Source organism: Cottoperca gobio, chromosome 21, assembly GCF_900634415.1.
Source record: "Cottoperca gobio chromosome 21, fCotGob3.1, whole genome shotgun sequence".
Classification (NCBI taxonomy): domain Eukaryota; kingdom Metazoa; phylum Chordata; class Actinopteri; order Perciformes; family Bovichtidae; genus Cottoperca; species Cottoperca gobio.
In genome coordinates, this window is record NC_041375.1 from 7,650,200 (window position 1) to 7,673,227 (window position 23,028).

The window sequence follows — 23,028 nt, forward strand, 5'->3', positions numbered from 1 at the left end:
TGAGTTATCAATATCAATATGGGGCTCTATAACAAAAGAGATTTTGCTCAATTCTGAATCTTCACAGCCATAAAAACAAAGGAAGGTAGGAGCAGGAAAGGCTGTTCTTTCACAAAGGGCATTTAGCCAGAAGGTATTGTGGTTAATTGAGGAAGTAGATCTCAGAGTGCCGGGGCTTGACCTCTTCACCCTGAGTCACTCCTGCACAGACAAAAACAATCTTCTGGCCAAATCTGAGCATCATTAACCCTTTTCAAACAGGAGCGTTGAAGCGAGCTCCCTAGGACAGTGCACTAAGAGACACTCTATTTTTCTTGCTCCTCCTTTTCCTTCTATATATAGCCATATCACCAAGGGCCTCGTGCAGAGCTCCATAGAATATGGAGGACGAGAAGGAAACGGAGACGGTTGATGAATATGAAAAGGACAAGCAAGCGGAGGAGAGGGATGCTTCATTCATTAATTTATCCAGCAACAGACTCGCTTCAGACATTAAAAAGTTTAAAGAACAGTCCTCTGTTCACGGGCAGAGGATTTACCGTCTGACTGTACCTTCTGTAAAAGCACAAGGCCAAGGAGCAGAGTAGAGCTTATAAAACAAGAAAAGACTGTTTTCACAGCTACTCCATGTGGTCTGCATTATTGATGGGCTTTGATGCGAATATATGTACAGACACATCATGACACAATCTGTGTTTTTGGGGGTGATGCACACATAAAACAGCTATGACGTGAACCTTTGTGTTCTTGCGCATATGTTTGCAAAGCCTGGCTGAGATAGTGTTGGAAAAGCACATAGAAGCTGTACTGAACAACATGGCAGCCCACTATAGCCATACCCTAGGGCAATGTGGCTTTTCCTCCAGTATGCTGGAGATCTACTGCAACTTTCATGTAAAGGCAGTGACAGGTATAAGTCACTTATGGGAGAGATGAAGAGCAGGGTTAGAGCAGCGGTATCCTCCCACAGCTCAACTGCGATGTACTGTATGCACTATAGTTGAGCGATGTTAGCATTTTAAACCACCAGCCCGTAATTTTCAGCATATCAATTATATCTTTAACCTATTTGGGATTATTTTGGTTTTAAAGCGTACGCAACCGCCAAGCCGAAGGCCTAAATTAAGCAAATTTGCCATCTTTGCACACATGGTTATAACAATACCAATTTGCACAAGCATTTGCGAATACACCATCCTGCTGAGCATGCTACGCTAACACTGAGAGCAGCAGCACCCTCAACATCCACTGGAAAAAGCCCAGCTTTACCAAATATCACCCCAACGAAACCACCGAACAATTGACCTAGGCATTCGTCTATACCAAATATATATATATATATAATATATATTTAGAATGATCATTTACCAAATGAATGTGAGAGAATGTGGAAATTAAATACTATTAACTTGGGAAAACAGGGCAACAATAACCAAAGATCTCTAAAGGACTAACTTTGTTTTCACAAGTTTCTTTATGTCTCTAATGACGGCCCTGGCAACACTTACAGTATATTAGCTGTGTAAGGCTATTAGTTCAGCTATTAAGACCAAACAAATCACTGTGGAAAGCAATTCTACTCTAAGTCATTCCTGACAAAAAATAAAACACACATTTTAATTAAGTTTTCTTGACGGAAATCTATAATTTGGTACAACAGATGTTCTCATGGATAATGAGGAGCTAGACTTATTTCCATTGTCCCTGATCTTACAATTAGGGCCATCATCTTCCAAAAAAGTGTAATATGTAGGAAGAAATTGGGCTTCCCAGTGTTGCCTCAGGCAATGCATGCTCAAGGAGCTAACAATAAAGATGCTGAGTCAGTTGACTTGAAAATGTCAATAGCCAGCAGCAAAGACTTCTATGCACTAGGATTTACCATTATCATCCTTTAACATGCTTCCCTACCTGACAATGAACCAATTATGCTGCATTTCCACTGCATGGTACGGCACAGCTTTATTTAACTTGACTCGCTCTTTTTTTGGTTTTTCATTGTCTAAAGTTGTGGATACTACCTTGTAGTTTTTTTTATTACCACCTCGGTCAGGTTCCAAACAAGCTGAATTAGTACTAAGAAGTGGCGTTAAAACACTGCAGACCACTGATTGGTCAGTGAAATCGTCACTTGCGCGACACGGGACATCCCGCACAAACCCCCCCATTATTAAATAGCCGTTTCCGTCAACAGCAACTAAGGCAAAAAATGATTACGTCGACCCAGATTTCTTTTAATGGCAGCCCACAAAACTACGGCATAAACTCTGCTAAACGATTGACAGTGCAGACATTCCTCTGTTTGGTTGCCGATGAAAGAATTCAGCAAGTGCTCCGTTGAAGACGATGTCGTGGCGTCGCTACGGCACTCGGCTGAGAATAGTGCCCACAGTGAGGAGGTACTGTCGTAGAAAAAAGTCTTCCCTCAGGGCCAGAGGTGAAGTTCGGACCTCTTCCTTTAACACTTTTAAACTAATAAGCTATAGACGTTCTGGTTGTTTTAGAAGTTATAACAGATTTAAAGAAAATCACTGGATAAAAGCAAAGTCAAATACAAAAGAGTGTATTCGTGTACAAGTACAGATCAAAACTCTGTGGACCCAGCCGGCTGTGTTCTGACCAAGTAATGATCTGGCCCCCCTTCTTATACCTTAGTTCTCATACCACACCGAGGATGAGGCTAAAATGTTGTCCAATTCTCATCGTCCAGTTCACCTACTAATAAATCAAACATTTGTTCTTCCCCTTATTCCTCTGAATTAGCACCTGGAGTGAGCCTAAATTTCCTGACATAAAGCTTTTAGAGGGTGTCATCGGGTCTTCCGCTTAGTTTAGGTCAGTTGTGCTGTTTTTCCAAACATCTGAACTTACACTGAACTATGACGGTCATATCTGCACCTCCTCACTATGTAAATATGCATTTGTAGATGTTTCATAAACCAGACTGTGTATACATATGTATATGTATATATGTATGTCATACATAATTGTAATTTTACACACTCACATCTTATGTTTGATACAATGTTTGTACAATGTACTATAAAATAGAGAAAAGGACCTGGTAGCAAAAGAAAGTTGAGTCGAGTAGAACCAAGCCATGGAAATGAGGCATTAGACACCCTACACACTATTGCATAAAACCCCCACCCATACTGTAGTGGAGAAGCTATGTGGCCCAGAGTTGTGGTTGGAGTGGGAAACCTCCAGTTATGAATGAGTGCAACCATTTAAATGTTAAGTACATCAGAGAGGGAGCATGACTATTCAGCCAGAAGTACCTCAACCAGCATAGGTTACAGAACATAAATAAACATGGCACAACACATCACTTAAAAGCAGTGATTCCTTTCAATGGCGCTCATGACAGCATTCAGTGTGAGACTCCAAAAAATGACAACAAGGTAATGGCAAATCACTTACACATCCAAACAAGAATGGTCTCATAAGGAGCACACACATAGGGGCAAAGAGCCATTCCCTTGCCCAGTCCACCTCCCTTTGGCCAGAATTTATAAAATAAATGAAGAAAAGATTAGCAATAATCTGGAGGCTAATCTGTGTAGCATTTCTGCCGATGAGTGGTCCAGTAAACTATGACCAAACCTAGTCCTGGTTGATTCATGAAAACCTTGTTCTACCCTTTGCAGTGCTAACATGCGAGTGTCTGTGTCACAGTCTTGATTTTTGTATATCCTGTTTTATTTTGAAGTGTTCACTCCCCCTTATGTCATGTCTAGTTGTACTTCCTGTCTGTGTGTTTTCCCTCTGTCATTGTTGATTTGTTCCTCCTGTGTTTTAGCCTCTCTCCCCAGCTGTGTCTCGTTCCCCTCGTTTAGTGTCCCAGTGTTCCTTGTCAGATCGTCATCTAAGTGTCACCCTTGCAGAAGCCTCCTTGTGCTCCCCGTGTCATCCTGGTTTGTCTTTTCAGTTTACTGTTTACCTTTTGTATTTTTGTTATTTTGTAAAGCTTTTTGGAATAAAGCCCTCTTTTTGTTAATCTCCTCGTCTGCCGTCTTGCATTTGAGTCCTCACCTTTTCGCTACCGTGACAGTCTGTATACAGCATTGACTGTAATGTCACATTCACGCTCTGATGCTAACCTTGTTTGGCATATGCATTAGCCCTTTCTTCAGTTTTCACTGAGAATTCATGTAAAAGTGAAAAGGTTACAAAACTCCTTTTTTGTTTTTTAAATGCAGACAAACTTACTGTTTTCCCTAAAGTAAAGAGTGATACATTATGTATTCACAAGTGTGTTGCAATCTTAATGTATACTACATGAATAATAGCCACAACCTTTCATCTCGCCACAATTTGGTGACAGGGGAGACGGGGCGGCATTGATGTGGCCCCCCTCAGGGAAGTGCAGAATGTCTCAGCCATGCAAGATGGGGTCATGCTGCTTTATTTGCACAAACCCCAACCCATCATCACTCCATCCTCAAATTACAGCCTGTTGTCCTGTATTGAAGGATGTTTATCACCAGGTTAGACAATCTGATATGGAAATGCCCTTGTATTTGGGCTTCTGATTCTGCAGTAAAAAAGATTGCTTCAGCAAAAACAAACCAGTGCCTACTTGGACTAGTTTGGTAGTTTGACACAGCCCCATAGTGGAGTATGACATTAAGATAGAGGTCTGATTCCCAACGTGCTCCACAAATGCTGAGTGCATGAGACTGTAAAGTGGAAAGTATTTTTTTTGTTGGTCTGAAAAGCAAAGTGCACTTAACATGGCATGCCTTGCAGGTTTAGGGGAAATCAGAATAAGAAAGGAGTTGCTTTAGTACACTTTGTATCGAACAAATGGCACGACAGAAAGAAAATGAGTCTTCAAAAAGATCTCAGCACATATTGTCTGACTTTCTCCTTTCCTCCAAACAAACCTTTACTAAAAAAAAATAGTGATGAATTAAAAATAAAACAGCCTTGTTATAACCTTGGTACAATTTCTTTAAAAAAAAAGATATTCCTACTGTATGGCTTCTGAAAGGCTATCGGGAGAGGTATGAAAATTGTATACATGCGTACCAACAAATACATTGCATCACTGCACTGTTTTTCTCACCAGACACACGGTCAAACACAATCTCCTGGTGGTGTGTCATACTTTCCAGGCAGATAATATTCAGTGTTAAATTTAGAGTGACTATTAAAGCATCGCAAAAAAAGTGTTTTGGTATTTACAAACAATTTCATACAATATCCAGTGCTAAATAAAGCTAAAGCTAAGGATTCTACTGTACAATGGGAACACAAAGTTGTGGAGACAGCTTTGTTCAAGCCAATTATATCTGTGCAATACACCATAGATAAATGTATACTCTTGACCCTTTACTTTCCAGTTGTTCAGTGGAACAGTTTGTAATTCAAATTAAAGCAACCATGACTCCCTAACAGTCTAACGATAATGTAAAAACATGATAATATACATCTTTAATACACCCTGTACAATTTGAGTACATGACATTGATGCAAACATACGGATATGTAATATAACTCAGTCCATGCGTCTAACAGACTTTGACACTGGTCTGCAGCTTGTATTTGGCAACAGGAGCCTTGAGCAAACATTATCTATTACAGTATGTTTGACACAGACTGATTAATTGATTAAAACTGGCCACTCATGTAAAATCAAAAATCAAAAATCAATTTCAGTTCTAATTTGAACTGGGTGGGAAACAACAGCATTGTAAGACGAGGATTGATAGTTGCAGTGAAACAGCAAGGTCATCTGCAACGTCGATCTCTTGTGGCAAAGATGTGAAACTCACCTGCACTGTATGGTACATGACTATATTTACATTGTGCATTTTAAGCAGCAGAGTAGGACAAAACGCTTTACAAAGCCTCTCAACCACCCACACATCACCGTCACACCAACATTCACATAAAAGAACAATACACACATCAAAGTGGGTTCAAAGAAAACAATGTTTTTATTTATTTTCTGTCCTACTTCATTGCAGAAATATCAGGTTGCATGACTGCTGGCCACACAGCAACAAGTGCACAAGGCGCCACAGCAACAAGTGCACAAGGCGCCACAGCAACAAGTGCACAAGGCGCCACAGCAACGCCACAGCAACAAGTGCACAAGGCGCCACAGCAACAAGTGCACAAGGCGCCACAGCAACAAGTGCACAAGGCGCCACAGCAACAAGTGCACAAGGCGCCACAGCAACAAGTGCTAAGTAACTACAGTTCGACCACAGCCTCTGAACACTTGGCTTGTGTTTTTCATAACATTAAGTATCCATCCCTCCATCCATTGTCTAACGCTTATCCGGGGTCGGGTCTCGGGGGCAGCAGCTCCAGTAAGGAACCCCAATCATACATTAAGTATGTATGACAAAATTAAAAACAATCAAAGTTTAAAAAACATCTTTAGGTATTAGGCTATTTAATAAGAATTTAATACTCAGTAATCATCTAATCTACTTAATCGGGACTGTTGCTACATCCTGATTGGTGCACAGATGTCAACCACCTTTTTCTAACTAAGTCCAACCCACTCTAAATCAAACCAAAAACAAATTAAATCTCACATGTGACACAACCTAAACTTTGGCAGAAGAGAATCTGTTTGTAAAGAGTACGATAGAGAAGGATAGACAAATAAATATAGTTATAATAATGGTTTATCTAAGTTATTACCAAAACCGTCTCCTGCTAGTTTACACGTTGTACTTACAGTACATCTTTCAGATTGTCATCCTTGTTCAACTTTAGCCAATTATACATACTACATTCAATTTACTTACTTCCAGATTAGACTTTTAGAAAAATTGGCTCAAACTGCTGATTTGTTCAAAAACCTCCTTTCCGTGTGTCTGAGCAGTCGCACTGCCTGCCCCATCATAGGATGCAAGTAGCTACTAGTTTGTGTCTCCGCAGCAGCAGGACTGGGACACCTGCAAATATACTGTTGGCTGTCAGACTGCAGGCAAATCCGATTTGTCTCTCAAACCGCACTTTTATTTGCAAGTAATAAGATTGGATTTGTGTGTCCGAACATCACCAACCTATCCGCATGGGTTGCTGTGTTCACGGACTGTTGTTGTCCTCCATGTTGTCTTCTATAGCTCTCTGCTAGGAGCAACAAGGATTCGACTCAGCACTTCGGTCAATCTGGATTTTACCTTGACGTTGTGCGACGTGTTGCTAGAGACTAAAAAAAACATGTTGTCCAAATTCCAATTTGAGCGGGCAGAGCGTATAGACTGAGACGCATCAGAAATCAGATTGGAATCTCATTTCAAACCACCCCTACATGTGGTTGAGATCCAATATGCAAAATTTGCATTTCATGGGTTTTTTGCTGTCCAGACTTCCTAAAATCAATCCAGATACAATCTGGATGTAACAAAAAATGGAAGGCCTTCGAGCTAAAAGCATTTCAAAACTGATTACGTGTTATGACCAACCCCATCCTTTTTCAAATGCAGCTCATGTGTATCCTGAAACTTTCCTGATATTTGACATTGGGAAATTCAGAAAAGACGAGACCGGAAGGTTGGGAGACAGCTGGGTGTCACACAGGACTGACTCGTTGGCGCAACGCCATGAAATGCTAGCTGCTGTTCACTCAAATCAATAACTATGTGGCAGAGACGAAAACAGGATGTTCGGTGTATTTCAGGAAAAGAGCACAGGACAAAGGATGAATAATTGTAAGCTAAACATAACATGCAAGTGGCCACTGATAAGGAGCACAAGGGAAGTCAAGAAAGTTTAGTTAGCGGGACTTCTGCTTGTAACTAGAACATTGTAAATTGGAGAACCATGCGTCTGTGTTGTTCTCATCCACATTGCTGTATATGGAATTGTTCATGACACCTTGTATAAGCACTCCTTAGCTAAGGGAAAGTCAAATTAGCTAAACTTAGTCCTACCAACCTTGCAATAAGACTGGACTGACATTTGTTTTGCAGCCACTAACACTATCCGACTGGGGAAAGTCAATATATTCAGGAAGGAATCCAGAGTGGAGGCAACCTATGCGTTCAAATATTTTACTTGCAAACTATTTCTGGCCAGTTTAGCAGGTGCTCCACTCACCAAAGGGACTATTTGCCCAAATGTGGTGCTTGGCAGGTTGTCATTTGGTCTGGAAAACACCATAATTAGAAACACCAAACTAGCTGCGACAGTCACTGAGTAGGGAAAGCAAAGTGACACAAACTGTCAGACAAAACATGCTCTTCTCTGAAGGTTGATAATCCATTTTAGATGTCATGTTTAGACCATCAATACTATTTAATTAAGGCATATACCTGCTGTAGAGTTGTAACAATTCGTCGACTTTTTGATCGAAAATCGGCAGGTATTTAGATCATTGATTAATCGTTAACATCATTCTTCATTCAAAAATGACAGAAAATTTTGTTTTTGGACCCTTAAATGTGAAGCTCTCCTGCTTTTCTGTCTTATATCATGTTAAACTGAATATCTTTGGGTTTTGGACTGACAAAACAATACATTTAAATGCATCACCTTGGACTTCGAGAAAACTGAGGTGGACATTTCTTTACCATTTTCTGCCATTGTATAGACCAAACATTTTATCGAGAATCGAGAAAATTATCTGAAAATGAATCGATTATGAAAATAATCTTTACTTGCAGCCCTAATTTGCTGAAGGTGAGCTATAATACTTGCATCAGAGTAGCAGAAAAGAAGAACAAAGCATTCCTTCATTAGTTCCACAAGGGAAAATATAACATAATACTAATAATAATTTCTCCAGCAGTTTATCACCCTTACAGCTGACATTGAGCCCCTGTGGTCTTCATCCATCAGCAAATCCTGAGGATATGCATTGTCTTTTTATAGTGCCTATGCCCATGATGTAGCAATAGTGTATTCACCAGGGTATTACCATGTCCTCAGGGTTTTAAAAGCATTAAAAGGAGTCTTCTGAGAGCCAGAAACAATTTATTAGCATGAGTAGCATTAGCAGCAGCTTCTCTGCTGCTGCATGGGTCCACTAACACAGAGCCAGTGCAGCATCTCAGCTGCATACAGCTTTCCTGGGAAGGCACAATGCAGCAGAGCTGAGTGAACTTTGCTCCCACAGACACACACATACAGAGCCACACAGTGCGTACCCTCAGTGCCTGGTCTAAGCTGTTTTCCCCTCTTTAAACTTCTCAATTCAGCAAGTGGAGCAGCAGTTTTTACAAAAAACACAGTAAGGTTTAATGTAGCCTGCCTGTCAACCTAGTTTTGATCCGTATTTGCAAACGGTGACAGTGTTTTGTTTTAGCTCACTGCAAAATCTCAATTACTTCCTTTAACTCAGCAAATCAGCTAAATTGCTTTACCCACACAGCTGCGAATAGATTCAATCATTCCGCATTATTTATTGAAACGAAAGCCAGAGTTTGTCAGCAAAATACTTCTCCTGCATTGCTTTCATGCTAAATTATCCAAGGAAAATGTGAGTCTTTGTCACTTGTTTAGGCCAAATATCACACCCCCACCACTAACTTGGAATGGAGGTTTCCCATTCCCTTCAAAGAGAAACACCACTCAACTGTCGTTATTTCAAACAATCTTTCTTCAAGGCAGTGATGACACCAAAAAAAAAAAATGACACACACAAAACAACTGTGCAGTGCTACAGAGCAGCTAGTAACTGGTGTCTTCACAGGTCAGGAGCAATAACAAAATCAATGGCTTTTCTCTGGATAATGTGACTGTATAAAACCTCACAGAAATGTCACCATTTGGTGCTGTAAGAGGTTGAGTTAAAGTCCAGTTAGTTATTAATAAGTTTAATACTATTTAGTTACAATAATTAGGCCCAGGCCTAGTTAGCGTGATGAGATGCTTTCAACATAGCACTGGCAATCCTCCCTGAGGCTTTCAACCCTTCTAGTTCCAGGGATCCCTCTCATTAAAAATCCTAAATTTACACCTGCTGAGTGTGTACTCCATACCCCTCCTGAAGACACATTAAGGTGTTGAAGCTGTATCTTGCCAGCAGTTTGAGGAATAAACATTAAGACTTTTGTAATGTGTGAAATCCTGTTTAAACTGTGGCTAACAGGCATCTGTCCTGTCAAAACAAGCACTCTAAGCATGGTCATTGCTGCTCGTGTGTTTGAGTTTGTGATGCTGTGAACAAGATGGGGATGGATGGGATGGGATATTGGATTTTATTGATGATCGCAATCAGAAACACTCACAATAAGTTGATTGTGGTGAATTTCCATCATTATTACATTACTTGAAACATCTGTAGTGAAAAATAGAGCCTGATTTAAAAAATACAGAAATGATCATGTAAGAAAGAACAGACTCACTGAATGTTCACTGAAATGTGTCCTGTCCTTGATGCAATACAAATATTTCTAAATGTAGATTCCAGTTTGTCATTTGCCATTTCAAGAGTTTTAAACATATTGTATTGATTATCGGTATAATATTGTGAATCGCAATTATTTTGGCCAATATAATTGATGAAGTAGAGACAGTGACATATACTGTTACAACATTTGAATGGAAGAAGTTAAGTTGTACTGGGCACATTTTAATGCCATTACTTTATTTATTTTCCATTATTAAGTTGTAACTGTTGCCGCAATATTAACCTTTCAGCCGTTTCCAAAACATTTAGAGAAGTATTCAATAAGAAGCACTTACGATGTGAAAATTTCATGTTTTATATTTGTGGTCTGATTTTTTTTCTGTCTTTGAATGTATTGGCATCATCAGGCTACCGTATCCCAGTGTAACACCAGAGATAATGTTGCATGTGTGAAACCATCACAGAAAAGAAAGTTTTAGGTAACCTTTCGAGCATGTTGAATGCTGTAGCTTTAGTTCTAACCAGAGTTAGACCTAAAGATCGGTTGATATCGACTTATTGCAGATTTCAGCACAGACAGAGCTCCACAGTGCGAGTAACAAAGAGCAGAGGAGAGAAAGAAATATACTATGCTACTTACTGTACGTGCAAAAAAACCTTTGCACGTAAAAGATGATAAGTGTAACTTATCAAAATGCCTGTTTAACAAGCATCAACTTGCCTCCATTTCCATCCCCCGTCTGTATGCAGCCAAAGATTGTTTATCAGGTAAAAGAAGCATCACTCTGTAACTCCACGATGTACAGTTACGAACAGTCTTGTAAAAAACCATGAGCTTACCACGTCACCAATTTTCGGAGTCACAATATCTCGGTCATTCAAATCAAATCAATAAATTAAGCGGATCAAATTTCAGTTCATTTATAATTTTGTTAACTTTAAAAAGTTGAACACTTATCATAAATAGGTTCACTAAGAGGTTTGAAAGGATTCAGATTAAATGAGAGGATTCAATACTAATAAAATGCAAAAACCCCAACCCAAATTTCAACCCTTTCAAGAATTAGATTCTACACTTTTAGAAAAGGGAAGCCTTCGTGTAGCACAATCCGTCCCTGTCCTCTGTTATGTTCCAAGTACATCTGAGATTTCAAGATTCTTCAGTAATTCCTAGTTAAGTTTGCCCCAGGGTCTTTTGCATACTGTATGTTTAATGTTGGAAGAAATAGATGCATACATTGTATCCTTTTTTTTTTTTTGACAATGCGTGAATTTTTATCTGTGGCACTAAATCATTTTATTAATATTAATTATAAATCTAAGAGTGTAGCTCTGAGAGGAATCCTATAGATATGTTTGAGTCTTTGAGGTAGTTAAGAGATAGTAACACTATTACACCAGAAAGGACTAACAGGGACTTTTCATTAACAGATCAATTGCATATCATGGTCACAATTATTCAAAATGACCTTTTACATGTTTTCTGTAAAACAACAACAACAAAGCAAAGACGATTAGACAATATATCGGTATTAGTTTTTTTAAGTATTGATATTGGGATCTTTTTCAGTTTCATTGTGTCTGCCAACTGTTTTGTGAATTTCACACAGGCCAAGGGCCACTTCCAGTAAACCGGTGGCTCCATCCTCCTCGGAGGTGAGCAATGTCTCAGGTGAACATAAAGAAACAGTTCAACAAAGTACCTGAGAAAGATGTGCGCACAGAATTACACAGAAATGTTCTCCCACATGACACAGACGTGGCAATATTGCCAGAGCATTCACAGGTTAGGGTGCATTGTGGGAAACACTCTCTGGATTACTGGCACGAATGTTATGCACAGTTATCATAAAATCATATTTCATCTTTGATTTTACTCGTGCTTCCCTTTAAGTAAAGCAACAGGGGAATCAGATGTGCTGTTACTGACTTTTTAATAATGCAGTTGTTACACCTTTAGGCAGGAATGACTTCTTCATAGCATCTACAGGAGAGTAGCCTGAAAGTAGGCACTTCTAAATACCTTGCACTGTATTATGTACTGTACTATGCAGCATACATTTTCTATATTATTTACCTCTTCGCCGTCAAACAGAGCTATGCAAACGTGTGTGCAGCCGAGGCAAGAGCATGTTTAAACACTGCAACGCATACCTGCATAAACACTTCAATGTGTTGCAGCAGCTAGCATAGCGTTAATATTACGGTATCTCTTTGAATTGTACATGATGCAGTCTCCCGGGTAGACCTTCACAGGCACCACTGACAGCGTAAAGCCGAGTAGGATGACAGCCATATATCCCACTGTCGCGCTGCATACACATAAGGACATTTCACAACGCTTACAGGAGGTAGAAGTAAATATTTTTGCATAACCGCGAATGTAATTTTGACCATTGAGTCTCCACATCCGCGCAGTTCTTGAAGATTACCAGCCTAATATTACATAAACACAACCGGAACCCAAATCATGTTAGCGACCCCGTTTGTTTCATCCTCCGCAGCCCCCAAAATAACACGCTAACAGCCTACTCACGGTTCGTGCTTTGGGAACGGAAAGTTAGGATTTCCGGATACGTTGAAATATTCTCCACCACTTCACTTCAAAACACAAATGACTGTTTTTGCTCCGTGTCGTCGCTGGCGTTGGAGAAAAAAATGAACAGAGAGCTGAGAGGGTTCGTACGGTCGCATGCACTGCAGTGTCCACAGACTGCTGTCTGCACTCTTCTTCGTCTTCATTATTGTTGGTCGCATATGGTGCAATAGCGCTGCCGAGTGGTGTGGCGTCAGTGCAGGTTGGTAAGGACAGGCTCAACATCCTTCAGGAAAACAACAAAATACTTTTTTTTAATTGTACAATTTACATTTATGTACTAACAAAATGTATATCAAAAAAATCACTATTTATATTAAATATATTTGTCTTCTTTTTTTGATTTTTTTGTAGAAACCAAACATCACATTTTCTCATATCAATGTAAAATCTTAACATATATAATTTCTCAGTGCGAGAACAATGCCAAAATACTGTAAATGTAAAATGATGTGCTGTATCAAAGAAAGAGCAGTTGGTGTTTATGTATTTTTTACATTTCTGCATGTAGTGTTTGGCAGGTCAGGTGTGACCTAACCCTTAGGGTTAGGGCATTAGTGTATGACTAGTGTTAGTGTACTGTCAGTAAAATGTACTTCCGCTCAGGATTTTTAGAACGAAACCAACAAAATGATATTTAGAAGAGACACTAAAAGTGTGCATGGCAGGTAAAAATAAAGAATGTGGGATTAAAGGACACCAGTTTCAACATATTATTATTATGCGTTTTTCTTTTTATGTTGACTTTTACTTTTATGATTGACACCAAGAATTTCATGTTTTACAAAACATATAAAACCACTAGAACTGCATCGTGTTCCCAACTCAACAGATGTTCAACAATAGGAATAACAGCAGTTTACTTGCCCATTAGCAAAATCCAAATAATATAAGCATGGCACAATAGTAGAATAGAAAATTCCACACAAAAGTCAACACACATTTTATTTTAATAAAAGGTAAGCTTATAGTTAAAATTATGGCATATATATGCAAGATTTCCATTCTGCTTTGCATATAACTTCGAAATATACAATAAGGGTTTTACATGACTCCAACAGCATAGCAACGACTATAACTCTGATTATTTAATTTTAATATTAACAATAAAGAAACTCAATTCTGCAATATTTTGAACCATATCATATATGCATAAGATTAAAAAGTTTAGTCAGAAAAAAATGAACAATGACATGATAAAGTTGTACTGCATGGGTCGCCATATTGCCACATATCTGTCATATGCCACAATGAAATAGAAACAGTAAGTGAGAGAGAAGAGAGCAACTTGGTGGTTCTGTGTTTCATTTAAACCTGAAAGAAAAAACGACATAAAGCCAGAGATCTAAAGTAATGACTACAAAGTAGATTTTTTAAACCACTTCAACATGATGTTTGTTATGGACAATCCATGACTATCACAGAAGAACAAACCACAATTTAGGCTCAGATCAGACCTCACCCAGAGAACCCCAAAAGACCGGATGTGAACTGCTGTTTGGTGAAGACAACAGTAAGAGACTTTTTTTCAGTTACTCTTACATTGAGGCTTCCCCCTCGTCCATTAGGTACCGCAACAACACGGACCCCTTTCCCGCAAGATAGGTCCAGAGAACCAGTTTTTGTCAAATTGGCAACACATTTAGGTTCAATCTTGCAACTGTTTTGGCAGAAATGTCATCACTTCAGGCTGAGCCCACCACCAAGCTTCCCTTTACAAGCTGCCTCCAGCAGAGGGCCCTAGTCTCTCTATTTTCAGATGTAATGAGAATTTTGAAATCGTTCTTCTTAGACATCTCACCTTGAACCAATTTGCCCCCAATAACATAGATCCCAGGATCACGGTGGTGCGCCTCCAACACACGAAGCGGGCAATCCTTGTATGGTGGGATTATTGTTTACAATACATAGATTATAATGAGACAAAATGCACATGGCAACAAGTAAAAATGGAATAGACAAACATATTTCAAACAGGTAAGACATTGTTTTAATATGGGCCTCTAATTGATGCCTCCTGGGCCATCCCAGTGGGCCTGTTTTTAGTCATGATCCTTTGAAAAGGGGTCTTCTGCTGTGATCAGACTTCAGTGAACAATATTTTCTTTTTGACATTATCATTGTGTCAGATTAGATAATTATAAAGTCATAAATTCTTGGCCGAGACGAGAGACATGACCACACAGTGGACCTCAACCAATGATGGCTTGCCATCTAAAAACTGAAGTATCGCCGATTGGATCGCAGTGCCAGGAACCGACTTCATAATTCCACCAGACAGCAGAGCAATAATTGTTGCACCCCACTCAATTGTTTTATTTCAGACTCCCCAGCTCTGCAGAGCGAGGCTATTATGAGGCGTACAATGTATTCTGATCCCTAAAGAAAGTTTAAAGCAGGTGAAAACTGGGCTGAATTTTAAAACTAGGAAGGATGAAGACATCATTTGAGCCACTAGCATGTATTGTACCTGCTGATATTGTGTAACATTAAACCTTATGATATCCTTCATCATATCCTTGTTCTATAACACTGCTGGTCATTACAATGTGGAAGAGGGTCCGTCCTCTTCCACAGAACAATTTTGTTATCTTCAACGGGGCTGCAGATAATAGGCAAAACTAGAAATATTGTACAACTGGAACACTACATAAGTTTGGATGGTTGACAAAAGGCGGATGATGTTAACTGTTTAAAATAAATCCCAAATATTATATTATATTATTTCATTAAAATAAAACAGTTTTTTTTTATACAATTGCATTTGTATTTAAAATAAATGAAGTGCAAGGTGTCACTCTGTGTGACTATGACAAGATTATGGAGCTGGACATGTAACAATTATGTCCCACAAAACTTCTGAGGTCACTGAAAGTTGAATCCTATCAGTTTTTACAAAAGCAAGCAAGGCGTGTACCAGATACCTTTTTGAAAATGGAAAATACATGGTAAAAGTGTGCTTTTTAAAGCATTGAATACATGTAAAAATGTAATCAATCTAATTATATGCTCATATGGGTGTTTAATAGACAGTTAAATCAGTTCCTTCATTGATTGAGCTGAAATGAAGGAATGCAAATTTCAAATATAAACAGCAATTTTTACACAGAAAATTGCATTTTTAGTGAGTTAACAAAGCTTGAATTTAAGAAAGAAAAAGCAGCTTAGACATGAAAGGTGCAAGTCAATTTTATCATAAAATAAAATAATTAAACTAAATAGCTGTCGGATTAAGGGAATGAGGAACAACACAAAAATAGTTTGTTTCAGCAAATATTTTACAAATTGAGGATTTTGAAAGCGTAGAAATATTATATTATATTTAGTATACATGTATGTATACATCATTTTAATATGCAACCCAACAATGGTAGCAGTTACTCTTCTGACTTTGACCTTCTTGTCATATCATGTTTAATGTTTTCTAGATGACACGTCCACCTGTTACAGGTTGAATAACATCTTATATTTAGTCATTGTTTCTATTTTTGGCAAGTTTATCTTTTGTCCCTTGTGCTTGTAGAGTCTCAAAAGCAAAGTCACTGAAAACTGTGCTAAAAAGTTAATAAGAAGTGTCAGGTTTTATATTCACATTTGTTTTATTTAAATCTGCAATGAGGCCAACAGGCAAATGACCGTCCAAAATGATTTCAATGCAAAGTGCAAATATATTTAGGATCATCTGAGATACACATACAAATTATTAACATATTAACCATAAGCTAAAAGCAGATAATGTAGCTATGTAAAAATATGCCACATGCAAAGTTCATAATCCAAAATATCATACACAAAATAATAATATAAGTGCATTATTATAGACTTTGGAGTTTCCTCATCATCTAAGACCAAAGTAATTTAGATTTAAAAGTAATAACACCCACAATTTTGTTCCGGATTTTAGTCAATTTAAAACCATAAATGAGAGGATTCATAATAGGAGGTATGAGAAGAAATTCTATTGCAATAAAGTTTTGAAGGGTTTGCGGTAAATCTCTTGAACCATATCGTATATGCATAATATCAAAAAGTATAGTGAAAAGAAAAGTAAGTAAGGAGGTTAAGTGTGGGACACATGTTTGCATGAACTTTGCCCTGTTTTCTTTAGAATGCACACATATTCTGATGAGATACATGTAGGACCAAACAATAAAGAAACCATGACATACATAAATGATTATTGTAATGTATGCAACTATGTTATTAACAATAGTGTCAGCTGGGAAACAAGCAAGTTTAACAATAATCCAATTCACACAGAAAAGTCTGGTAATTTTTGGGCTACATAACTTTAATCTAGAAGTTAGAACAATATTTATAGCCGATAATGCAGAAAGGTGTTAACCAGGAGAAACAGACTAACAGGAAGACTCTCTGCTTTGACATGACAGAGTGGTACTGCAGGGGTCGACATATAGCCACATATCTGTCGTATGCCATGACTGCAAGAATAGACAGATCACTGCAAGCAAATGAGTACATTACCAGAGCCTGAACAAGGCATCCAGAATAAGAGATAACATGAACAGGAGAAAGCAGATCCCACAGAAGCTTGGGGTAGAAACCTGTTGTCCCATAAAGCCCATTCATGCAAAACGTGCACAACAGAATATACATTGGTTCATGGAGGTTTTTATCAAAGATGATGATCACAATAAGAGAAACGTTTACCAGCACAATGAAACAGTAACACAGTAAAGTGAGAGAGAAGAGAACGACTTGGTGGTTCTTTGTTTCACTTAAACCTGAAAGAACAAACATTGTTATTACAGAGACATTATCCATCATGGTTACAAACTTTTTCCCCCTGTGTTGTGTGTCCCCATCCTTAACACAGTGTAGTTATCTCATCTCACAGCTATTAATATCTTGTCTGACTACAACAACACATGAGCTGGGAATTCAAACCAGCCAATCAACGTTTTCAGTGAGTTTGAGTGCATCTGAATCTTGGAGGATCTTCTACTAGAACCTTTTTGGCTGGGAGAGCCATAAAAGCCAAATATTGTTTAATGTATTTCCTTGAGAGCCATATATTTAATAAAATTGAATGCAACTTTATGCGTGCATTGTTTTAAGTATAACACGTCTCCGAGTACTAAAAGCGCTATCAGTGTTTCATTGAATAGGTGCTCTTTTATTAAATAAACGAAATGCTTACGTTATTTATCACATTTATGTGCATGTTTCAGTGTTTACTGCACGGGGGTCAAACGCAAGGCGAGAAAATATCATGTCTATCATAACTGGCCCACCGGTTTTGGTAATTAAATCAATAAATGGCACAACCACGGGAAAATACATATTTGAGGAAGAATCTAAACGTGTGAATGAAATGAAACTGCCACGTGACAAACTGAAGGGACTGACGACAGATGGAGCACATGTGATGTGGTGAAAAGAGCGGATTAGTGGGCAGGATGCGGGAGAAGATTTAGCGGGAGACCTGTGCAGCTGAGCTGACGGTGTATCACTGCATCATACACCAGGAAGCGTTGTGTTGTAAAGCTCTGGAGATGGAATATGTAATGAGCACCGTAACACAGACAGGAAACTAATAAGAGTCAATTTAAGTCTTTTCTTGAGGAGATACATTCTGAACATGGCGGTGCGATGGCTGAGTCGAGGGAAAGTGCTGAATAGATTTTTCGAGTTGCGTGAGGAAATCTGCCAGTTTTTTGAACGCAAAGGGAAACACACCACAGATCTCTGGGACGAAAAGTGACGATGTGAGCTGGCCTTTGTGTGCGACATAACGAAGCATCTCACTGTTAAACCTGCAGCTTCAGGGCCGTGTGATCACGGACATGTATGATGCAGTGCCTGCATTCCAAGCCAAGCGGCCTGTAGGAGACTCTGATGCAGAAGGAAACTTTAGTCACTACGTGTTTCCAAACACTGACAAACCATCTCCACCGCTGTGTTCCCGACCGCGCATTCTGCTGATAAACTGAGCGCATTTGCCGACTTTGCAGCTCAGAAATAAAAATTGAACTGCTCAGCGATCCGTTTGCAGTTGACTTAAATATGTTCAATATCTATTTGCACTTTATCCAATATGTCTATCCTGTTCAAAAAATGTGGACCGTGTTTGGCGCTCGAGTAGTCCCAGTTTTTATTTTGGCCGTCTCTGTGATTGAGTTTGACACCCCTGGTCTACTGCTTGCTTTGCTCAGTTTCTCCTCTGCTCTGTTTCCCGAAGGGCGGGGCTTCGCTGCCGACACACGCATACACACGTGCGAACACACCTACAGTCAGAGACAGAGTGGGGAGAGGGGAGAACTAAAAAAAAAATCCGCTGCCAAATGTTTTACTTTAAAACGACACAGTATAATTATTTATTACTTGTTAATCATGTTAACAAGTGTCAGCTCAAAATTGTCTGCGAGCCATATTGCATCATCGAAAGAGCCATATATGGCTCGCAAGCCATAGGTTCCCGATCCCTGTACTAGACTGTTAGAATATTGTTTTACTAAGTTTTTACTAAGTTAAAGTGTATTGCTTTTAATAGGTTGTCTGCTAAAGTGTATTTTGTTTACAAGTAGTCTTGACTGCTAAGTGAATTTCAATTGTAAGCCATGAGTAATGCCCATCTTCAGGACTGATTACAGTGGGTATGGCTAACACATCTGAAGCCACCTAGGTAATTAAGTCTTAATTTAAGGAAACAGCATTTGTTGGAGCGGCAGCCTAATTGGACGAAGACTCAGAGGAGTTCCCTCTCCCTATTCAAATTTGTAAATGTCTCTTCTTGTAGATATTACAGGCCTCGCACATGTTCGCAACGCCACCGTAGCCTCTCTGCTTTTGTATATCCCGCTCGCTCTTCTCATACCCAACACCTCGTCACAGGAGGCTTGTGGAACTGCCGGTCAGCCACCCGCAAGACTGAGTTCATCTCTGGCTATGCCTCCCAACAATCCCTCGACTTCCTTGCCTTTACTGAGACTTGGATCATACCTGATAACACTTCCACCCCGCTGCTCTCTCCACAGCCTACTCCTTCTCCCACTCACCCAGAGCCACTGGCCGAGGAGGTGGCACTGGTCTGCTGATCTCCCCCAAAAGGAGTTTTTCTCTTTTTCCATTGCCACCCTTCACCCAATAATCTTTCGAATTTCATGCCGTCACTGTAACAAAGCCGGTTACATTAAATATTGTTGTTCTCTACCATCCTCCAGGTCCTTTGCAGGAGTTTTTGGAGGAATTAGACGTTCTCCCTTCCAACATCCTTGAAAATGGCCCTCTGCTTGTACTTCTCGTGACGTCAACATCCAGTCAGAGAATTCAACAGACTTATTTTGTATCCTATCTTCTTTTGCTCTCTCCCTGTGGCCGTCCCCTCCTACTCACAAAGCTGGCAGCCAACTCAACCTCATATTCACCAGAAACTGCTCTACCTCAAACCTCTCTGTAACCACACTTCACATCTCTGGTCACATTTTCATATCCTACTCTCTTCCCCTCTCCCGACCTAACAAACCTATCTCCCCGAAAACTGTACCTCTCCACCGTAACCTTTGCTCCCTCTCTCCCTCCTCTCTTGCCTCATCTGTCCTCTCGCCCCTTCCTTCTCCTTACTCCTTCTCACTCATGCTTGCCAACTCTGACACTCTCCTCTCTACTCTGTCCTCCTCTCTGGACTCTCTCTGTCCTCTCACCTTGCAGCAGGTTCGCCATCCCTCCCCTTGGATGACTCTGTCCGTGCTAACAGAACCATCCTACGGGAAGCTGAAAGAAGACGGCTGAAATCAAAACACCCTGACGACCTCCTTGCCTTTCAAACTCTTCTCTCTTCTTTCTCTTCCTCTATTTCAGAAGCAAAAAGCACTTTTTTCCAACAAAAAATGCAATCCTCTTTCTCCAACCCCAAAAAACTCTTCTCTATCTACCCCACCTCCTTCTTCCCTCCTTCCGTCCCATTTTGTCAACTACTTTGCAAAAAAGATAGATGACATACGCTCTTCATTTTCCGACTTACCGACTAACATCAACCGTTCACCATCCACACCACTTTCCCCCACTCTAACTTCTTTCTCCACCCTCTCTTCAATTGAAGTTCTATCCCTCATTACCTCTGCCCGCCCTACCACCTGCCCTCTGGACCCTATCCCTTTTTACCTTCTCCAGTCTATTGCTCCTGACCTCCTTCCTTTTCTCACCCATCTCATCAACACTTCCATAACAACTGATTGCTTTCCTAACAATCTTAAGAAGGCAAGAGTGAACCCTCTCTTAACTCAACTGATTCTGTCTTTTTCCAGATCTGAAACCCAGGTGGAGGCACGACTCTCGGCTTGTCTGGCTGATATCTCTCAGTGAATGGCTGCACATTACTTGAAACTCAACCTTGACAAAACCAACTGACTCAGAAGGTGACGCAGGTTCTTGTCATCTCACGCCTTAAGTACTGCAACTCCCTCCTTGCTGGACTGCCTACATGTGCCATCCGACCTCTACAGGTCACCCAGAATGCAGCAGCCCGACTGGTCTTCAACCTACACAAGTTCTCCCACACTACACGGCTTCTCCACTCCCTTCACTGGCTACCAGGGGCGGCCTGAATCTACTTCAAGACTCTGGTGCTGGCCTACCGTGCTGTGAATGGGTCAGCCCCTTCCTACATCCAGGCCATGGTTAAACCATACACCCCAGCACGTTCACTTTGCTCTGTATCGGCCAATCTACTTGCTACTCCCTTACTGCGAGTGGGACCCAGATTCCCCTCAAACAAAACCTGCCTGTTTGCTATCCTGGCCCCAAAATGGTGGGACGACCTCCCCATTGATGTCAGGCTCAGCAGACAGTCTTCACACCTTCCGTCACGGATTGAAAACTTACCTATTTCGACTGCACCTCGACAAATGAAGAAGAAAAAAATAATAATAATTTGGCTCTTTGTATGTTGCACTTACATTGGTTTGGCTTATTTGTAGCTAATGGTTGAATTCATATTCTATCTAACAGGGACGTGCGGTCAGGGGAGGCAGGGGAAGCAGATAACTAAAAACAATAAAATAAATCTAAATGTGCTATAACTACATTTTCTGAATGATTCCAATAATTGTGATACTTTTTAAAGTCAAAATCGCTGAATTTGCGTATTCTCTGTTCAGATACAGGAGAGATGCGAGCTGAGGCAGCGACGAGCTGAGCCTCCCCTCGGATTGTGCAATCCCTTGCAAACTAGGTTGAGCGCATGCATTTGCCGCGTACTTGTTGCTATCTCTCTGTATGTCGCCAATATAATGTTTAAAGACACTTTTATTAAGCGTCCTGACTTTCCATAGTTCAATTAATGTATGTAACATATTTAGTCTTGCTGATGTGACATAAAAGCACAGTGAAAAAACAGCAGGTGAGGCAGACAGTACTCTGCCTCACTGAAGAGGGCACACGTGAGCCCACAACTTCGTGTTGCTGCTGTTCTTCTATGCTGAGACGGTAAGCACCAACAATCTACTGCTAGCTAACATCAAAGTCACGTGCACTGTAGCACCGTTTAGTTTAGTTTCTTTCTCCGACTGACGGCCAAAAATGGAAGATTTTACAAGTAAAGGTAAGACCACAATTTTATTGAAAATGTGATCTGACTAAGAGAACAACATTTTAACCTTAATTAAATAAAATATTATTTTGTTAATAGTGCAGTCTGTATTCAAATGAATCAAAGCATCAGACTAAAAACGCTATGGAGGGTGCAGAGCAAATACATGTACCTCTCTGAGCTGCTATAAATGTAACATTCTTTTTTGGCCAAATATGTACCTTACCTGTGTGTGTATAAACAATGCTGATATGAGATATGAAAAATAACCAGTAGTCAAGTTCATGCTGCCAAGAAAATTATGAATAAGCTACTCAGTTGAGTTCATATATTTGTAAATCTAACTCTGAAAGAGTCAGTGCCTCCCCAGCCATGAACCTCACCGCACGTCACTGGTACCCACACCTGTACAAATCGATCTTGGATACGGCGTATATCTCAGCACCGGTAGTAACAGCGGGCTGATGGAGTGCTGGGTCTAACATGTGTAACAGCAGCAACAGAAAGTTTGACAATCTGGCGGGGAGTCGGCTGAATCAGTGCTAACTGCTGACTGCTAAT

At 39.9% G+C, this 23,028-nt stretch overlaps 1 protein-coding gene and 1 pseudogene across 1 annotated transcript; one reads left to right on the forward strand and one right to left on the reverse strand.

Annotated features, from left to right (window-relative positions):
- Positions 1–16,759: 16,759 nt before the first annotated feature.
- LOC115026502 (olfactory receptor 142-like) lies at positions 16,760–17,702 on the reverse strand. The gene is given in 2 exon segments (XM_029459348.1): positions 16,760–17,230; positions 17,232–17,702. Coding segments are annotated over 2 exon segments (942 nt in total).
- Positions 17,703–19,505: 1,803 nt separating this feature from the next.
- LOC115026503 (uncharacterized) lies at positions 19,506–21,788 on the forward strand (annotated as a pseudogene).
- Positions 21,789–23,028: the final 1,240 nt, after the last annotated feature.